Genomic DNA, 19,052 nt, shown 5'->3' on the forward strand with positions numbered 1-19,052 from the left:
CCCCAAGGAACCTTGCTTTGTGTTTCTGCTCTGCCTCAGGCTGACTTTATACATTATTTTGTTGTTGATATATCTGTCACTTCCTACAGCACCATCAATTTTTGAAGGCAGAAGTGGTGTCTTACATGTCCCCATGTCCTTGGCACCTTGCACAGCGCCTGGAATATCGAGGGTGCTCAAAATTTGATGATGGAAGGGAGAGACAGAAAGAAGGCAGTTAGTTAGGAAGTGGTGATGCCATCATTTGTGACCAAGACTCACTCCCTCCGAAACCCTTCGCCAGTGACTTTCAAAAGAGCAGATGTCAAGAAGCTGAATTACAGGGGCAAGAAGACCATGTCACCCAGCCATGGTGTGTTGACCCCGCAACTGACACCAGTGTGACAAGGTGCCAGGTGGGAAGGAGGCCAGTGCGCATCTGGCTCTGTGCCCCATGCCTCCCAGTCCCCCATCCTGTCTCTTAGCCAGCCTTATCTCCTTTGTCCTAGAGATGCATGGCCTCCTCCCCCTGCTATGTATCTTAGCCAAAAGGTAGAACAGTCATTTTACTCTCAATCTCAAATAGAGTACAGTAAGTCCTCAGTATCATCAACAGGTTCTTGGAAACTGTTGACTTTAAGTAAAACAAAGTATAGCAGGTCTTCAAATGTTTCCTTCAATGTCATTTCATTATATTGTTTTTGTTTTATTTTGTTTCTGAGACAAAGTTTCATTCTGTCACCCAGGCTGGAGTACAGTGGCACAATCTTGGCTCACTGCAACCTCTCCCTCCCGAGTTTAAGCAATTCTCATGCCTCAGCCTCCCGAGTGGCTGGGATTACAGGTGCATGCCACCACACCCAGCTAATTTTTGTATTTTTAGTAGAGACAGGGTTTCGCCATTTTGGCCAGGCTGGTCTCAAACTCCTGGCCTCAAGTGACCTGCCCACCTTGGCCCCCCAAAGTGCTGAGATTACAGACATGAGCCACTGTGCCCAGCCTGTATGTTGATGAGAAACAAACAATTGGTTTTGTTATATGTCATTTCACTTAAAGTCATGGTTTCTGAGAGCCTGTGGACAATGCTGAGGACTTGCTGTATCTGAGTATCCCAGACCATGGCTGGGCATGAGCAAATTTGCATCTGAAATCTATTCTCTGCAAGCTCATTTACTTTTCTATTGTTTTCATCTTTGCACACTTGATTGGTATCAATTGCCTTTGTTAGATATACACTTAAGAGTGGAATTGCTGCACCAGAGCACAGGCATACAGGGGGGACTTCAAAAAGTTTGTGGAAAAATTGAATTTAAGATGAAAATAAAAAATATAAACTTTATTACTCAACATAAACTCCATCAAGTTCAAGACACTTTTGTAACCAACTATTCCAGTCATTTTGTCCATCCCTAAAGAACAGAGGGTCCTGGTAATTTAACCATGTCAATGTAGTCTTTTTTACTTTATTAACTGAAGAAAAAATGGGTGCCCTTTAAAGATTTTTTTTAAGATTTGAAAACAAAAAGCAATAAGAAGGAGCCAAATCAGGACTGTAAAGTGGATGCCTAATGATTTCCCATTGAAACTCTTGAAAAATTACCCTTGTTGGATGAGAGAAATGATCAGGAGCATTGTTGTCGGGCAGAAGGAGTCTCTCTCGAAGCTTTCCAGGCACTTTACTGCTAAAGCTTTAGCTAACTTTCTCAAAACAAACTCCTAAGAAGCAGATGTTATCATTCTTTGGCCCTTCAGAAAATCAACCACAAAATGTCTGGAGCATCCATAAAAAAGAAAAAAACCCATTACCTTGACTTTTGCTCCACTTTTGCTTTGACTGTACACTTCCATTCCCTGGTAGCCATTGCTTTGATTGTGCTTTGTCTTCCGGATTGTACTGGTAAGTCCATGTTCCATCTCCTGTTCTTGGGAGAAATGTTTCAGGATCTTGATCCCACATTTTTTAAATTTCCACTGAAAGCTCTGCTTTTTTTTTTTTTTTTTGAGACAGAGTCTCACTCTGTCACCCAGACTGGAGTACAGTGGCACAATCTCTGCTGACTGCAAACTCCACCTCCTGGGTTCATGCCATTCTCCTGCCTCAGCTTCCTGAGTAGTTGGGACTACAGGCGCCCACCACCACGCCCGGCTAATTTTTTGTATTTTTAGTAGAGAGGGGGTTTCACCGTGTTAGTCAGGATGGTCTCGATCTCTGGACCTTGTGATCCGCCCACCTCAGCCTCCCAAAGTGCTGGGATTACAGGCATGAGCCACCACGCCCGGCCAAAAGCTCTGCTTTTGTCTGCAGCTGATCTAGGCACAATAGTTTTGACACCCATCAAGTAGAAAGTTTGATCAACCTTAATTTTTTAGTCAAAATTGTGTAATCTGAACCAGTCGAGATGTCTATGGTGTTGGCTTTCGTTAGTGCTATTAATCATTGGTCCTATTCAATTAGGACACAAGCAAGATTAATTTTTTTCCTCTCCAACTGATGTGGAGGTCCACCTTGGCAGGCTTCATCTTCATTATCATCCTCTCCCTTCGTGAAACAAGTTATCCATTTGTAAACTGCTGATTTCTTTGGGTCATTGTCCCCATGAACTTTTTGTAAAGCATCAGTGATGTCACCATTCTTCTACCCAAGCTTCACCATAAATTTAATGTTTTTCCTTGCTTCAATTTTAGCAGAATTCATGTTGCTCTGATAGAGGCTTTTTTCAAGCTGATATCTTGTCCTTCTTAATGCCTCACATTAGATCCTGTGCAGACATGTTATAACAAGTTAGTGTGAGTTTATTTTGGTGCAAAAAACTTTTGAACTCCATGCATAATTTTTTCATAATATGCATTTTCCATCATTTTCACTCGAGCCATTCCAGTGGGATAAATTACATTCATGAACTCTAATATTCAATTTGCTCAACTAAGTTTTTAAAATGGATTTTTCTCTCATACCAGGGTCAGAATAGCTAAGGGTTAGGACATTTGTGGGTGCTAGGAGTGGGGCAATAGCAGACCCTGAGGAGAGCTGGAGCACTGGCTTGGGATGAAGGCACAAAGCTAGGGTCCTTCATGGTAACAGGTCCCTTCCTCCCTGAGAATGGCACCATAGTTGGCTCATTCTCTCTTAGAAAATGAGGTTCAGAACAGCACAGTATAAGGACATTAGTGTCAGGTAAGAGAGTTGGGTTTTGGACCTACTTTGGTTGACAGCTTGGTGTCCAGAGTTGGCAACTCATTTTCCCTTCTGTATAAGGAGGACGTTAGGTTTTCAGCTCCAGATTTTTAGACACTGACTGGAATCTGACTCCTCTGCCCCTGAGCCTGCCTCTTCCATCTTCTCACCTGACTGAGGTCATCAGGGCCTCATCTTCTCCCTTCCCACCAGCCAGTCTTCAGGGGTTGGGTACCAGTGGGATGGTGGGCTTGCTCCCTGGGAGGCCCTATGCTTTGGTTGAGCCTAAGACCCTGGCAAAAGCCTTTATTTGACCTTAGTGGGGTGGGGGTGGGATGTTTTTGTTCCCCAGCTTTAACTTGGAGCCTGGCTATGACTTCCTCCATATCTACGACGGACGGGACTCTCTCAGCCCTCTCATAGGAAGCTTCTATGGCTCCCAGCTCCCAGGCCGCATTGAAAGCAGCAGCAACAGCCTCTTCCTCGCCTTCCGCAGCGATGCATCTGTGAGCAATGCTGGCTTCGTCATTGACTATACAGGTAAGGGCCCTGGTGCCAGAGAGTACCAAGGACAGGTCCAGCTAACAAGGCAGAGGGCAAGTAGTGTAGCGTAGTGAGGAGAGCCCTGGGCTGGACCACAGCAAGCCCACACCAACCCTAGCACTGCTACCGCCTGCAGAAACCTGCCTTTCCTGCGGCCCCCATCTGGGCTTAGTCTTTCACCCGTATATTCTCCAGGGGTGGGAAAAAAGGGAACCAGCATTCTTTTTGCACCTCATCTATTTCCAACCACTACTCCTCTTCTCTTTTTCTATGAGGGTCATTCCTAACTCTATTTCAACCTCATAGCTATCAGCTGGTATCTTCCTTCACTCCACTTCACTAAAGAGGATTCTGATATGAGGCACAATCTTCCTCTCCACTCAGAGCTTCTCACCATCCTGGGTAACTTCAACATCCCTATGGACAGCCCATCTAATCCTAGGGTCATGGTGCTTAGACCTCTGTCCCAAGGACACTCCTTGGCCACACTCTGACACCTCGTCATAGACTGGTCACTTTCTGATACCTCCTGATCACATTTGCTCATCCTTCCAGCTGTGCTAATTAAGGCAAGTTCAGTAGTGTTGTGGTAGAGAGCAAGAGTCAACAATTTTTCCCCTAAAAATAGTAAATATTGTAGGTTTACCTATCACAACTACTCAGCCCTACTACTGTAGTGCTAAAGCAGCCACAGACAAAACAGAAAGAAATGGGTGTGGCTGCATTTGAAGAAAAATTCACTTACAAAAACAGGCTGTCCCTGCCCAGTTAAGAGCATTGACTGTCAAATTAATTGGATTGAAAGTTCATGTTTATGACTTAACATTTGCGTGACCTTGGATAAAGCACTGAACCTCTTGAAGCCTCCATTTCTTCCTTTATAAAACGATGGTAGGAAAATTCCTGCTTCATAGAAATGTAAAGATCAGTGAGTCCACACATGAAAGTCCTTGGTACAGTGCCTGGCACATATCATGCATTCTATGATGTTCAAGTATTATTATTAGTAGTAAGAGGAGTTCCAGGCTCTCGAGCACTCCACTGTTTTCTACGCTATTATCTCTTTTTGACCTTTTAGTCTTCCCTAATTATCCCAAATCCCATTATCTAAATCCCAGCTCCCTTCCTTGCTTGATTTGTGAGCTTGGCAAGTATTATCTCTTGGAACATCATCTACAAATTGTTGCTAGTAATAATTATGTTGCAGGAGGTTAAGATTAAAAGATATTTTATACATGCATATTATATATGTGTGTGTGTGTGTGTGTGTGTGTGTGTGTGTATAATGCTTCGTATGTACTAAACACTCTACAGATGCTCTGGGAATGATAGATTTTGTTATTGTTACTATAACCCAGGTTCACCCAGGCCTCATCAGCCTGAGCATACAAATGGGGTCACATTACCAGTTAAAATTAAAAATTTTCTGGCTCATGTTCCCCACTTGCATAACATAAGACCTCAGATACCTTTTAAAGTGTCCCCTAATTAAATATTTCCGGCCACCCCTGGGAATATCTCACATGAGCTCACACATAACACTAATTAGAACAATGGCAAACTTAGTGTTTTCCCACTGCCAGCACCATCCTAAGTGCTCTATATCCATCAACTCATTGAACTCCTCATAGTTCTTGATTATCTCCTGTTTGTTGGGTACAGTTGTAGAAGACTGGTGTGCAAAATGGAGAATGTTTTACTTGTAGTCTTCTTGCCTCACGGGGCTGGCCTAGGGAATGGATATTCTGCCATCCTTTCTTCCTCCAGGCACCTGCCATTTGGTAAACCTCCTGGTCCCAAACCCTCTTCCACACACTGATATCAGCACAGTCAGACACTTTGGAATTCTAACAAACAGAAGCCACAACTTAGACCCAGTCTGGGACCTCCATTGCTCCCACCACCACCATCCCCACTGCCATATCATCACCATTTCTTATTATTCATCTCTTCCTTCATATTCTCCTCAGTACCCTCAATTGTCCTGCCCGCTAGTCCTCCAGGTGCATAAACCTTGCAAAACTGTACCCTTTGTTGAACCCACACCCACACGGCTGAGGACACCCAGACAAAGCTGCACAAACATGATACTTAGAGTCACTACGAGTGATGTCCTTTCCCCCAGCCAAGCCTTAGCAACCACCAGAGCTGCCTCTGACTTGACCCAACTGAGTTCTTCTTGGCAGAGATTCCAAAATTCACCCCAAATGTCACCCCGTCAGCCTCATTTTTTATAAGATGATTTCATTTCAGCTTCCCTGGATACAGTAAGCTATTGGGTAGAAACCCCCTGAGCTTCCTCTCCAGTCACCTTGTTCATGGCTACCTGCCTGTGGCCATCTCTCCCCCAGGTCTTCTCCAAGGAAATTCATGGTCCGAGAGCCATACTTTCAAAACCTCTTTCCCAGTGAAGTTCTTTCCACTTTTGCCTGTTGACCCAAGGTGGTATCTAGAGGGGTCTTTAGGTCTAAACCATAACCCAGGGAATAAGACCTCCCCATCTGCCATCGGAGCCAGCCAAGCAGCCAATTACTGGAGAGAGGGGAGAAGAGAGGCACATCCTACAGACATATCCCCCATCACCCTATTAGGATCTGTAGTGCAAGTACCAAGATAAAGATAACTATGTGTGTTTGAGGGGTAGGGGGTGCCTGTTGGAAGCCTCAAGCATCCTTCATTATTTCATTCGTTCCTTCCTTCCTTCCTTCATTCCCAGACTACACACCTCCTAATATTAGTCACCCTCTACTATCTCCCTGGGCCTCTGGTCTAGTAGCCCATTTGGTGGAACCTAGGGACCCCTACCTTACCCTCTGGTCTGCTTCTGCCTATGCCAGGATCCCTGGATTCCTGGAATGGGTCTACTTTGCTATCAGGTCCCATGGCTTTGAGGATATTTTCCCATGTACACTGTCTTTCTTTATAGGGTAGGCTCCATCACTTCATAACTGTATGCCCTGAAACAAGTTGCCTAACTCCTCTGAGCATTGCTTCCTCATCCATGAAAAAGGGACAGTGACACTAAACGAAGGAGTTGTTGTGAGGGTTAGCACATAGGCACAGCATCAAGCAGAGTGCCCAGTGCCAATAAGTGCTTGACATGTACTTTGATCCACCCACTTTCATCCCACCTCCGTTTTCCTATGTCACTGGTATTGCATTTGTTGTGCCTTTGTTTGGAAGGGAGAATGGGGCTAACCCAGGGGAACACAGTACATGTTCTTTTCTGTTTACTGAAGATGTAAAGTGTGAGCATAATGTTTTGCACATGTAATAAGTGTGGGATATTTATAACATGAATATTTGTGATAGACGTATGTGTCCCATATGCTTTGCCAGCCCATAGCAAAGAATTTAGACATTCCACACCCTGTAAGTCTGGAGAGAACCATAGATGGAGAGGCAGCCCACTGAGGACCTCCACAGGGAGGCAGGGCTGGGTCCTCAGGAAAAGCAGAATTGGCCTCTGCATCCAGGAAGCATCTGTGTCCATGTCTTTTAGAGAGATCCAGGGCTCTGCTAAAACTGAGAGTCTGGGTATCCTGGGAGCTGTGGCTTCAGGGGTCTTGCTTAGGGAGGAGAAAGGGGCCTATGAGAGCCCCACATAGAGAGATGTTGCTGGACTCAGTTGGGCTTAGCAAAGGGGAAATTACTCTCTGAGATTAACCCTTCCCCTGACCCAAGGCAGAGAGACCAGGAGCCTTTCTCCACACACAGCTTCCCAAGTGAGAAGCAGAAACAGTTTGGTAGAATCTTAGGAAATATCAAAAAACCACTCAGAGCAACTTAAGCAAACAAAGGGGTAACTTATTATAAAAACACAAGAAACAGAAACCCACTCAAAACAATCTGACACAAAAAGGAGACATTATTATGAGAAAACAACTAACAGCCTAAGTAACTTAAGCTAAAAGGTTTCTATATTTTAACAATACAGATAACAATAACTCTGACACAAAAAAGCAAAATATTTTTAGAATACAGCAGCCCAAGGGCAGAAAGCATAAACTCCCAAAGGACTGGAATCAGGATAGCAGAGGCACAGACTGAGACCATCATCCACACTCCAGAATCGTTCTCTCTCCTCCCTGCCTCCTTCTGAGCACTTGCTACATTCTCCCCTCCCTGCAGATCAATTTTCCTTGCTTTTCCATTCTCCTGGGATAAATGTGGCTGTCTCACTCCTGACTTTTGTTTGTTTGTTTGTTTGTTTGTTGTTGTTGTTTTCTTTCTTTTTTTTTTTTTTTTTTTTTTTTTGAGACAGAGTGTCACTCTGTCACCCAGGCTGGAGTGCAGTGGCGCAATCTCAGCTCACTGCAACCTCCACCTCCCAGGTTCAAGTGATTCGCTTGCCTTAGCCTCCTGAGTAGCTGGGATTACAGGCATGCATCACCACACCCGGCTAGTTTTTGTATTTTTAGTAGAGATGGGGTTTCGCCATGTTGGCCAAGCTGGTTTTGAATTCCTGACCTCCAGTGATCCACCCACCTTGGCCTCCCAAAGTGTGATACAGGGTGTGAGCCACCGTGCCCAGATCACTCTTGGCTTTGAATCACTTCCCAGTTTATATTCCAGTTTCAGATCCCAAAGGATCATCTGAGGGAACAGGCTTAATTCAAGTATCCACTGAGCAGCATCATGGGATTAGGCTTTTGCAGAAGGGGCAAGAGCAGATCAGGCATTTTTATTTATTTATTCATTCGGTAAATACGAATTGAGTAGCTACCATATGCCAGACCTTCTTACAGGGGCTGAGAACAGACCAGGAAACCAAAGTCTCTGCCTCCATGGAGTTCACATCCTCGTGACAACTAGACTGACGGACCCTTCTGTAGATGAGATGTTGGAAGCCCACCTGGTTCTAAGGCAAAGAGGGGTGGGTTTTTAGATGTCTCTGTTCAGTTGCTTCTGAAGGGTGACTGTAGTGTCTTAGTCATCTCTGGGCAGACTTTCTAGGAGATGATTCTGAATGCAGTCATGTCATCTGTGGATTTCTATTAGACCATTGATCAGAGGCACTTCTATTCTGAATTCATCCTCCTGGGTGGCTTTACCCTTTGCTAAAAGGAAACAAAGAACAGCAGGGATCCTGTGTTTTGGATACAGTTACTAAAATGGAGTCACAGGGAGGTTTATGTCTTTCTCCAGGCCACGGATATCAACAGAACCAGTGGGGTGGAAGGACCTTTATTCTCATATACCAGCATGTGTGGCAGCCTTTTCCTAGGCAGGAATGTGCTGAAACATCCACGCACATGCAAGACATACTCATTCATTCAACAAATGCTTGATGACTCCTACTTCATGCCATGCCCTGTGCTGGGTGCTGAGAATACAGCAGGGAGCAAAGTAATCATCGTCCCTACCCTAATGTAATTTACAGGTGAGTGAGGGAAACAGCAAGAAGTAAGAAGCATAAGAAGTTAGGAAAGAAAACAACAGGCTCCTCTGAGAAACAAATCAGAAGGGTTGCTGTGAAGGCCTCTCTGAGCAGGATCCATTTAGACAGAGCCCTAAAGGTTAAGTAGAAGCCCTCTGTGCCAGAGTGGGGGCCAGGGGCGTTTCAGAGGGAAGAGTTTGAAGTGTGTGTTAGAGAATCTGAAAGAACACAGGAAAGACCAAAGTGAATCGATTTTTAATGGAAGGTCCTAAAAAGCATGTATTTTCTCTTTCAAGCCCTTGGAAGTAACACTGTGGGCCTGGAAGCTACGGCCACACCTGCTACCACCCCTATTCCCACCACCTGCTGCTGTTATGGGTCATTCTTCTTAAATGCAAATTAGAACTGTCTTCCATTCTGCCTCCTTTTAAAGGAATGCATGTTTGTTGGAAAAATTCAAACAATATATAAGCATATAAGATATACTCTTAAAGACTTAGCATGCCCCCAAATACCATCATCCCATGCAATACCATTATTAACAGCTTGGTATCTCATTTCGGATACTTTCTATAAATATAAAGTAATGTAAAGTCTGTATCAGGAGTTGGCAAACTTTTTCTGGAAAGGGCCAGAGAGTAAGTATTTTTACTCCAGATGGTCTCTGTTGCCACTGCTCAGCTCTGCTTCGTAATGCTAAAGGCAGCCACAGACAATATGTAAACAAATGGCTGTGTTCCAGTAAAACTTTATTTACAAAACCAGGCAGCCACCGACCTGTGGGCTGTAGTTTGCTGATCCCTGTTCTATATGAATGAGACTGCACCATATGTACTCATCTGTAATCTGATTTTTTTGTATGTGAGCCCAAGAATAGATCTTGGACTCCTTCCCATATCAGTATTCAAAGAATAGTGCTATTCTTTTAAAAGGCTGCTAGTGTTTCAGTAGATGGCCCTAATCCACCCTTTGTAACCAGTTCCTTACTGGTTGAATGTTTGGGTTATATTCAGATTTTTGCAGTTATAAGGTTTGGAAGTAAGCCTCATCTATTAGGACCAGAGAGAAGCTGGCTCTTCTCATTTTCCCATTTTGAAGGGCTTGGGTTTTATTTATTATAATCACCATGATGTTTTAGTCATTTAGTGTTATCATTCACAGCTGAGCTTTGGTTTGGCTGACTAAAGACCTGATTTTGGTCTTAATTCTACCTCTAAATAGCTGAAAGGCTTGGAAGACTCATTTGGCCTCTCTGATCACCATATTCCTCATCTATAAACTGAACATGACCATAACCGGCCCTGCCTTCTGCAGAGGGTATTGTGAGACACAAATGAGACAACGGCTTGGAAAGTGCCTTGAAAATTATGAAATGATATTCCTATGTAAGGGGCTATCATCACTGTCATTATCCATGTCATTATTATTAATGTGGTAATGCTTGGGATGATGAGCTCATCTTTCTCTTACGTGTGAGTAAATATAGAATAGAGTCTGTAGTTGGAATCGTTGATGTGGTTGTTGATTTTCCAAGCCTCAAAGTATTCAGCCAAACAATTCAGCAGCCATTTATTAAGCCTCTATTATGTGCCAAATAGGGCTAGCCTTGGTGCCAAGTTCTGTGCTAGTTGCCAGGGTTATGAGAAGATCAGGTGATGAACCTTCTCCTCCAGGAGTTCAGAACCTACTGGAAAGAAATACCCTTACCCAAGTTACCAAAATAGCGTGATACATGTTATAACCAGGGAAAGAAAAACAGAATTCTGCCAGAGAGAAGGTGGCATTAAAAGTGTAGGATTTTGCCACACAAATAAGGAAAGAAAGGACATTCTGACATCTGTAAAGTTCTGGGGCAGTCATACCCAGCTAGGGTCCAATGCTGGTGCAGCAGTTACCCAAAAACACAGTTGCCTGAACAAGGTAGACATTTGTCAGACTTCCTATAAAAGAAATCTGGAGGACAGCGCCCAGGATTGATGAGGGAGCTCCACCTTGGCTGCTTTTGTCTCCCTACTCTACCATGCTAGTCCATGGATCCCATTTCAAGGTTATCTCTGATCCAAGATGGCAACTGAGGTTCCAGCCATCATGTCTGAGTTCCAGACTGAGAGAAGGAGGAAAGATGCAAGGAAGGAAAGGCCAATAAGCATTTCCCTCAGCTGAGTCAACTTCCCTTAAACAGTCTTTTTAAAAGTTCCACAATAATCCACTGAAGATATTTGTTAAGTGCCCACCATGTGACAGACACTAGAATATGGCCGTGAACAAAACTGAACAGCTGCCCTTCTGAAATCTATATTCTAGTGGAGGAAGACAGAAAAAAATAAGGTCAATATAGAGTCGATGAGAGAGTATTAACTGCAGTGGAGAGAAATATAGCAGAGGAGGGTGTTGGGGGCATTGGGGAGAGGAGTATTGCAATTTTAAGTAGCTGCTCAAAGAGTGTCACTGAAGGAGAAATTGAGCTAAGTCCTGAAAGAGGTAAGACAGGGAGCCACAAAGACCAGAGGCCAGTGTCGTTGGAGCAAAGCTAGCATAGAGACGACAGGAGCTGAGGTCACAGAGGGGACTATTGGGGCCACATGTGCAGGGCCTTGAAGGCCTGTAAGGATTTTGGTTTTACCCCAAGTGACACAAGAGGCTATTGGATTGTTTTCAGCAGACATAATCTAACTCGTGTTTACACAAGGAGGCTGGGAAATGTAGAATTTAGCTGATGCCTTCAAGCTCTGGATAAAATTGGAGTTCTGTTATTGATGGATGAAGGTGGGGAAAGTGGTTATTGGGGACTACAGCTAGTTTTGCCTCTTATGAGCTGTGTGAACTTTGATTCCAAGTTACTTAATTTTTCTGAACTTTAAGATTTAACCCACTTCGAATTTATAAAAAGGATAGATGAAACAAAAGACATGATGACAGGTCCCTGGATCTCTATGACTCACATATGGGTCACCCAGTGGCCAGTTCTATTCTGGCCAGAGATACTAGGCATATGGAGAAGACAGATTTGATAAAGGAGGTCAAGGCAATGCATCACGGGGCACATGAGGAAACCACTGAGGAGTGCCCTGTGATGAGTGGCCATGTTCTCGGTCCCACTTGGGTTTAAATGCAGTAGTGCATCCAGAGCTGCTCCACTCTCAGCTGCAGGCAACAACTTAAGGTGCAGGATCTTCTCACATGCTCCTGTGCAATAGTGAGACTCTCAGAGTTCCATCCCATCAGTCAACCAGATGATTGGCAGCTGAGTGACAGCCTCAAGCAGTGGCCGCCTCCTGTGTAGGTAATCTAAAAGGTACCCAGGTGACAAGGACGGCCCTCAGCAAAATTCCTCCTGAGCCATTCATCTCTGATGAATGAACACTGATCCCTTCTATTCTGGTTCTTCCCTCCTTAACTCCACTCTTTGAATTTCTGGGTCCTTCTGCAAGGACTGTCAGCACCCTTTTGTGAGTCCCTGTCTCTAGACCTCTCTGTTGCCCCCCAATAATGTATCCTCTAAAATGCTCATCAGTCAACCTGATACTCAGTTGCATCTCCCTGGTACTGACTGGCCTCAGCTGTATCCTGTTACTGCCCAGCCCTGGTGACAACCCTCTTGACCATCAGTTATCTTAGAACAAGGAGGACGGAGGAAAGGTAATCATGCATAGAAGCATGAGCATGGGCTCCCAGGAGCTGCTCAGGATTTCCAGCTGATGGTGAGGGATGCTGCAGAGTGTCCTACTCCAGAGATTTGGGACTTGGACTAGTACTCTCAAGCCACAGGCAATGTCAAGAGTGGTCTTGTTTGATGCAGAGGGACAGAGTAGAGGACTGTTTATTCATAAACTGTATGACTGATAGGGAAGACATGTAAGGGTCAATAGCCACATGAAAAAAATACTGTGGTTTTCATAAACTGGCAAGCACCCAATACCCAGTGCAAAGCCCTGGAAAACTGCACTGGAGACATCAACTTATTCCACCGGTCGGGTAACCCAACCCAGAGGTGGAAGTGAGTTTTGTACTTCCTCCCTGAATCTAAGTATTGGTACCCATGCACTCAGAAGTACCTGCAACAGATGGGTATGACTGGGCCTGCAGAACAGATGCCAGCTCCACTCCCCAGCCAGTGGTACAGATGGGGCAGAAGAGAGAGGAAGAGAAAGAGCATCTCCAAAAGCAGACTGTCTGCCCTGCTTCTCAGGTGAACACAAAAGGCCAGGAGGCTGCTGAGTGTGGGGGGTCAAAGATGAGCAAAGTGGTGGGCTGTACCTAAGCACTGACCTTTACCACAATGATCCTGCCGGCAGCTGAGATGTGGTCCAGGGACTGTCAGCCCCCACCAGCCAGAGAAACACATGCTTCCCTTGGGGAGGAGCAAGCAGGGGATGAGAGAGGGCCTCAGGGATTTTGCTGGGGCTCCTTCCTCTGTGGGTCAAGGCAAGAACATGGGGGGAGGAGGGGAAATTGCCCTCTTCAATGTGATTTCCATCCTTCAATTTCTACCCAAATTTAGAGACGTTTCTAGACCTGAGGGGAATAGGAGCCACAGTCACGCATCCCCGTGTGCTCTGTGGCTAATTAAAGTCGGGTTCTCCTCATGGGCACTGGAGCCCAAGAATAGCCTCCTCATGAGCCCTCTGTGTGTGTGCACGTGTTTGTATTTCTTTTTCCCAGAAAACCCGCGGGAGTCATGTTTTGATCCTGGTTCCATCAAGAACGGCACGCGGGTGGGGTCCGACCTGAAGCTGGGCTCCTCCGTCACCTACTACTGCCACGGGGGCTACGAAGTTGAGGGCACCTCGACCCTGAGCTGCATCCTGGGGCCTGATGGGAAGCCCGTGTGGAACAATCCCCGGCCAGTCTGCACAGGTGGTGGAAGCCTGGGGATGGCAGGGGTCTGAGGAACTGAGGGCATGCCAGGGGCAGAGGGTGCTGTGGGCTGGGGAAGGGAGGGGGGCAAGGTCCTCAAGCCCGGCTCCTCCAAGCCTGGCAAACCTGGGTTTGCCGTGGATGTGTATAGAAGTGGCTTATAATTCACTAGGTATGCAGTTCCTGTCAAGGTATCATCTCAGAACCCATGGTGTCCCTACCCCCATTCACATAGATGCTCATGCCCTCAACAGAGGCCCCCAGACATGCCACATCAGGGAGCTCACACCAGGGAGAAGTCATTTAAAGGTGGCTCCTGGACTAGTTCCTAGGCCTAGGGAAAATCACTGAGAGATCAGATATGTTGAAGTAAGGCCCGCAGGGTGTGCCGATTCCAGGTGGGTCTGGGTGAGCCATGGGGGTCCTGACAAGAGAGATAGGAATGAGTATCAGGGCTTTAAGAGCTTGGTGACCACCCATTGAAAAGCCAAGCATACCCCCTTTGTCATGGTAAGAGAGGCAGGCTCAGACCCGCCCCTTGTGGAAATTGGGCACCGTGGAGAGGAACAGAAGGTGGCTGGGTCACATGGGCTGGCCACTCCCCATGGGGTTAGTCCGGGGAAACTTCAGCTCCCTATTCACACTGACACTCACTGTCCAGGTTAGATGTCAGCCAGGGCCGCAGATCATTTCTAGGCTCCACGTGTAAGCAGAAGAGGTTCCTAATGTGCTCCCTAAGGCTGTGACTTCAGGGACCAATGCCAGGGTTAATAGGTAGAGGGCAAGAACTGACACCTGCCCAAGAGGGCCCTCAGTAGCTTCAGGGCAAGTTTCAGGCCACATGCCAGGCCAGGGGTGCACGTCCTTGGGCAGGGCAGGGTCCGCAGGACTTCCCTTCTCCAAGCTAGGGGCTGCCCACCTCAGGGCAGCCCTACTGGGGCCAGAAGCTCAGGCTGGGGCAGAACAGAGGATGGTCACTGGTAAGAGGCCCACAAGGTCACCTGACTCTCTATCTGGTTTCTCTTTCAGCCCCCTGTGGGGGACAGTATGTGGGTTCGGACGGAGTGGTCTTGTCCCCCAACTACCCCCAGAACTACACCAGTGGACAGATCTGCTTGTATTTTGTTACTGTGCCCAAGGACTTTGGTATGGGTTTTGGTTGTTGTTGTTCATATGTTTTCTGACTCCTCACCCTCATTCCAAAATGAGCAATTCCTCAGACGCCTCCCAATTATATACAGCCCCATTGTGGGAATCGCAGAACAGTCTCCCCAAAAGGACGGCCCCCGAGTGCTGACGTTTCTCAAACGGGCTGCAGAATACATTCCGGACACAAGAGGGCAGAAGGGCACAAGTGAGCCCCGCCAGAACCAAGGGGACAGAGTTGGTGAGAAACTGGCCAAGACAGAGGGAAGGCAAGGTGCCCCAGGGGACTACCCAGTATGGCCCAAGTCCTAAGGGAGGTGCCGCAGATCTAGACCTGTTAGGAACCCAGGGTGAGTGGCCAAGGAGCAGGAGGGAGGAAAGGAATGGGATGGAGCTGGGCTTGAAAGTGCAGGTGAGGGAGACCAGGAGCCACATCATTCTGGTGTCCCATCTGAGAACCAAAGCCTGGTCCAGAAGCTATAGGTAGGACAAGCAAGAAAAAAGTGAAAAGCAGACCAGTGCCCTGGGAAGACAGAGAAACTTCCAGATTCCAAGAGATGTGGGCAGAAAAACCAAGCCAGGCTCATTACCTGGTTGGCAGTGGGGACATTCAAGAGTCCTGCCAGCCTTGGAGGCATTCAGGAAGATGAAGGGCAACCAGGTGACCAGGCTGGCTTCTTTCTTCCTGGATCTCCTCTTTGTAGGAGGACTAACAACCATATCTAAACACAATTGATGTTGGATGTGGCAAAGGACATCAGCATGTCCCGACCACCCAGGGGAGGAGCAGGACGGAGGGAGCAGCCTGCAGAGAGCCAGCTCCTTATTCCCCAAGACAGGATGGGCAAGCACAGAGCAAGGCCTGATGCTTGAGGCGTTCGCCAAACATTTAGTAAGCACCCATTGGGGGCCATGCACTTTACTGGGTCCTGGAGTTGCAGAGATGAGAGAGACATGTTCTCTGTCCTCTATAAATTCCCAGTCTCATCTCTACCCATAGCTCCAGCCATCAGTACACCCACTCCTGCCCCAGAACCAGGACACCTATGTACATGTACACACACTCCCCAATATACTGAGGTAGCAGGGGCCTCAGACCTGCAGGATCGCAGTTAGAAAGGTCCTGAAAGGCTGTCCAATCTGATCTGCTACCCAGAGCAGAATCCTTGATAGGTGGGCATGCAGTTTGTGCTTGGATCCCTCCAGTGATAAGGAGCTCACAGCACTGACTACAGATCTCTGTATACAGTTTTCAACTCAATGACACTGACTAACTGACGTTGGGACGCCTGAATGTGGGGTCCTGACATCGCATGGAGAATGAGGGATGGTACCCAAAGCCCTCTGATGGCCTCCAGATAGCTGCTGCAGCTGCTATCTGGGAAAGGAACAAAGTTGGCTCCGTTTCGCCTCTACCCGCCTGACCTTTGGGTGCAGCCCTCCATGTTGTCTTGACCCTTGTGAAGTCCAGCCTGGCCTTCCCAGCTCCCCGCCTCCTTGTGCCGGGTGTCTGGCCACTGCCAGACTGTGCCACTGCACTAACCAGTGCAGCAAGCCACAGCCCAGGAACCAACAACTTCCCCAGGGCTGCCCTCCTCCTGGCTTGGGCCCCTAGACCCCTAGATCCCCTCTCCTGCCCCCAGCGTGCCTGCCCAGTCCCCACACTGTGTCTCCTCCACAGTGGTGTTTGGCCAGTTCGCCTTCTTTCACACGGCCCTCAACGACGTGGTGGAGGTTCACGACGGCCACAGCCAGCACTCGCGGCTCCTCAGCTCCCTCTCGGGCTCCCATACAGGTATCCGGGGCTCGGCCAGGGTGGGGATGGTTGTGGGCAGGGGGCATCACGTCCGGCTAAAGGAAGGAGGCTCTAGAAGCACCCCATGGCCGCAGGTGGAACCCTAGGGCTCTGCGTGCCTGTCGTGCTCTGGTGCTTGTCTACAACGCAGCAGCCAGCTCCTGAGAGCTCCAACTAGCGGGGCCTTCAGCAGCTGCCCTCACCCAGGCTGTGTCTACACCGCCCCCTTGTGGTGTAGCCTTCTCCTGTTGGTTCGTATTCAGATGCAACTTTTTTTCTTACTATAAATGTATTGCATTTTCATTATAGAAAACTTAGTGACAAAACAAAATAATTGCATACAGAATCAAAATAAAGACTACCCCGAAAGAGCCACTGACAAGATGTAGTGGATTTCCTTCCAGTCTTTGTATCTACTTCGACGTTTACATATTTTATTCAACAAACCAATATACATATTTTATTGAAATATTCGCTACGAGCTTTTCTCTGTCATTTTTTTTCTTCTAGGCTAGGATTTTTAAGTGCCACATAGTAGTCTCTCATATAGTTAGTTAAAATTTATGTAACGAATTCCCTATTATTGAACATTTAGATTGTAATGTTTTGTGCTTATGAATAGTAATGCAATGTATTGTGCATACATCTTTATATACATTTCTGTTACTTTAGAATATCTAGAAGTGGAATTGTCAAGTTAAAGGATATGTGAGATCTTTAAGGCTTTTTATGCAGATTATCAAATATCCCTCTAGAAAGATCTTGTCAGTTTGATCACCAACAACAAAGAGGGCATGTTTTATTCTCACAAAAACCAGGTAATTAAAAAAACAAAAGCGTCATCAGTTTGAAAAGTGAAAATGGTATCTCATTTTCTAATTTGCCTTGTTTTATTACTACTTAGGTTAAATTTTTATAATGTGTTTATTGGCCTGTGCATTTTTTATTTGTGAATTTATTGTGAATTTGTGTCGATTTTTCTACAAGCACTTACTTTCTTATTTATTGAGTAGAGCTCCATATTTTATAAGCTACATAAATATATATAATATGCTATAAAAAGCCCTCCTCTCCAGCTTGTCTTTTGCTATATAATTTTCTTCAGGGTGCTTTAATGTCAGAATATGTAAATTTCCCATGCTATCAAATCTATCAATGTTTTCTTATATAGTTTTCTCCTTTGCTTTTATGCTGGTCAAATAAATATTCCTCTGTGTTTTCTTTCACTTCTTAGTTTCATCACACTGCTTTAATACGTTTGGAATTTATTTTGATTTATTATTTGATATAGGGAATCTAACCATATTCTTTCAAATATAGTTAATCAGTTGTCCTAGCAGAATTTTCAAAATGCCAAATTTACATATACTAAATTTTTATGAAGGGTCTGTTCTTAGACTTTTTATCCATTTCTTCCAAGTGTCTATGTATTCCTTTTTTAGTTTTAATTATTATAACACTATAATAGTGTTTACTATATAATAATTTTAAATACATGGTACTATAAGTCCCCAGAGCCATTCTTTGTTTTGAATTTTTATTGGCTGTTGTTGCTTACTTTTGCCTCCAAATTATATTTAGAAATATTTTGTTAAGTTTAAAACATTGCATCAGAATCTTGACTGGGATTTAATAAAACTTACACGTTAAGTTAGGGTGAACTCACGTTTATATTAACTCTTCTTCCCATCCAGGAATACAATATGTCTCTCCATTTGTTTATCTTCTGTAGCCCTTGGGAGGGTGCTATAATTTTTATTTAGGCAGTATTCATTTTTTGTTAACTTTATTCCCAGATATTTCATGGAGATTTTTGTTGCTGTTGTAAATGGGTCTTTTTTCCCCCGTTATGTTTTCTAGCTGGTCTTTACTAGTATATTCAAAGACTGTTGTTTTTGGCATATTTGCTTTGTAAAGTCATTGGACTCTTCATAATACTGCTTACACTGCCAACTAATTCTCCTGGCTCCTCTAGGCAAGAAGTAATATCATCTGCAAATAAATTTGTCTCATTATTTTATCTCCTCCTTTTCAGTGGCTTTTCTTTTATTTTCTTCCATGGTTATTGGTCTATTCAGGTATATTACTCTAATATCAATGTTGATATTTTAGCTTTTAGTAAAAAATCCATTTCATAATTTCATTTACATTTAGTACCACAATGTATATAATGTACT

General features: G+C 45.3%; 1 protein-coding gene across 5 annotated transcripts in view; it reads left to right on the forward strand.

The window, feature by feature from the left end:
- Positions 1 to 19,052, forward strand: part of CSMD2 (CUB and Sushi multiple domains 2) — a 643,557-nt gene that overhangs the window by 507,508 nt on the left and 116,997 nt on the right. For all 5 annotated transcript variants that reach the window (XM_016958744.4, XM_063782964.1, XM_016958727.4 and 2 more), the window contains 4 exons: positions 3,507 to 3,694; positions 13,740 to 13,934; positions 14,964 to 15,080; positions 16,762 to 16,875. In XM_016958744.4, coding sequence (XP_016814233.2) covers positions 3,507 to 3,694; positions 13,740 to 13,934; positions 14,964 to 15,080; positions 16,762 to 16,875 — 614 coding nt within the window. The remainder of the gene's footprint in view (positions 1 to 3,506; positions 3,695 to 13,739; positions 13,935 to 14,963; positions 15,081 to 16,761; positions 16,876 to 19,052) is intronic.

This window comes from Pan troglodytes, chromosome 1 (assembly GCF_028858775.2).
Source record: "Pan troglodytes isolate AG18354 chromosome 1, NHGRI_mPanTro3-v2.0_pri, whole genome shotgun sequence".
Taxonomy (NCBI): domain Eukaryota; kingdom Metazoa; phylum Chordata; class Mammalia; order Primates; family Hominidae; genus Pan; species Pan troglodytes.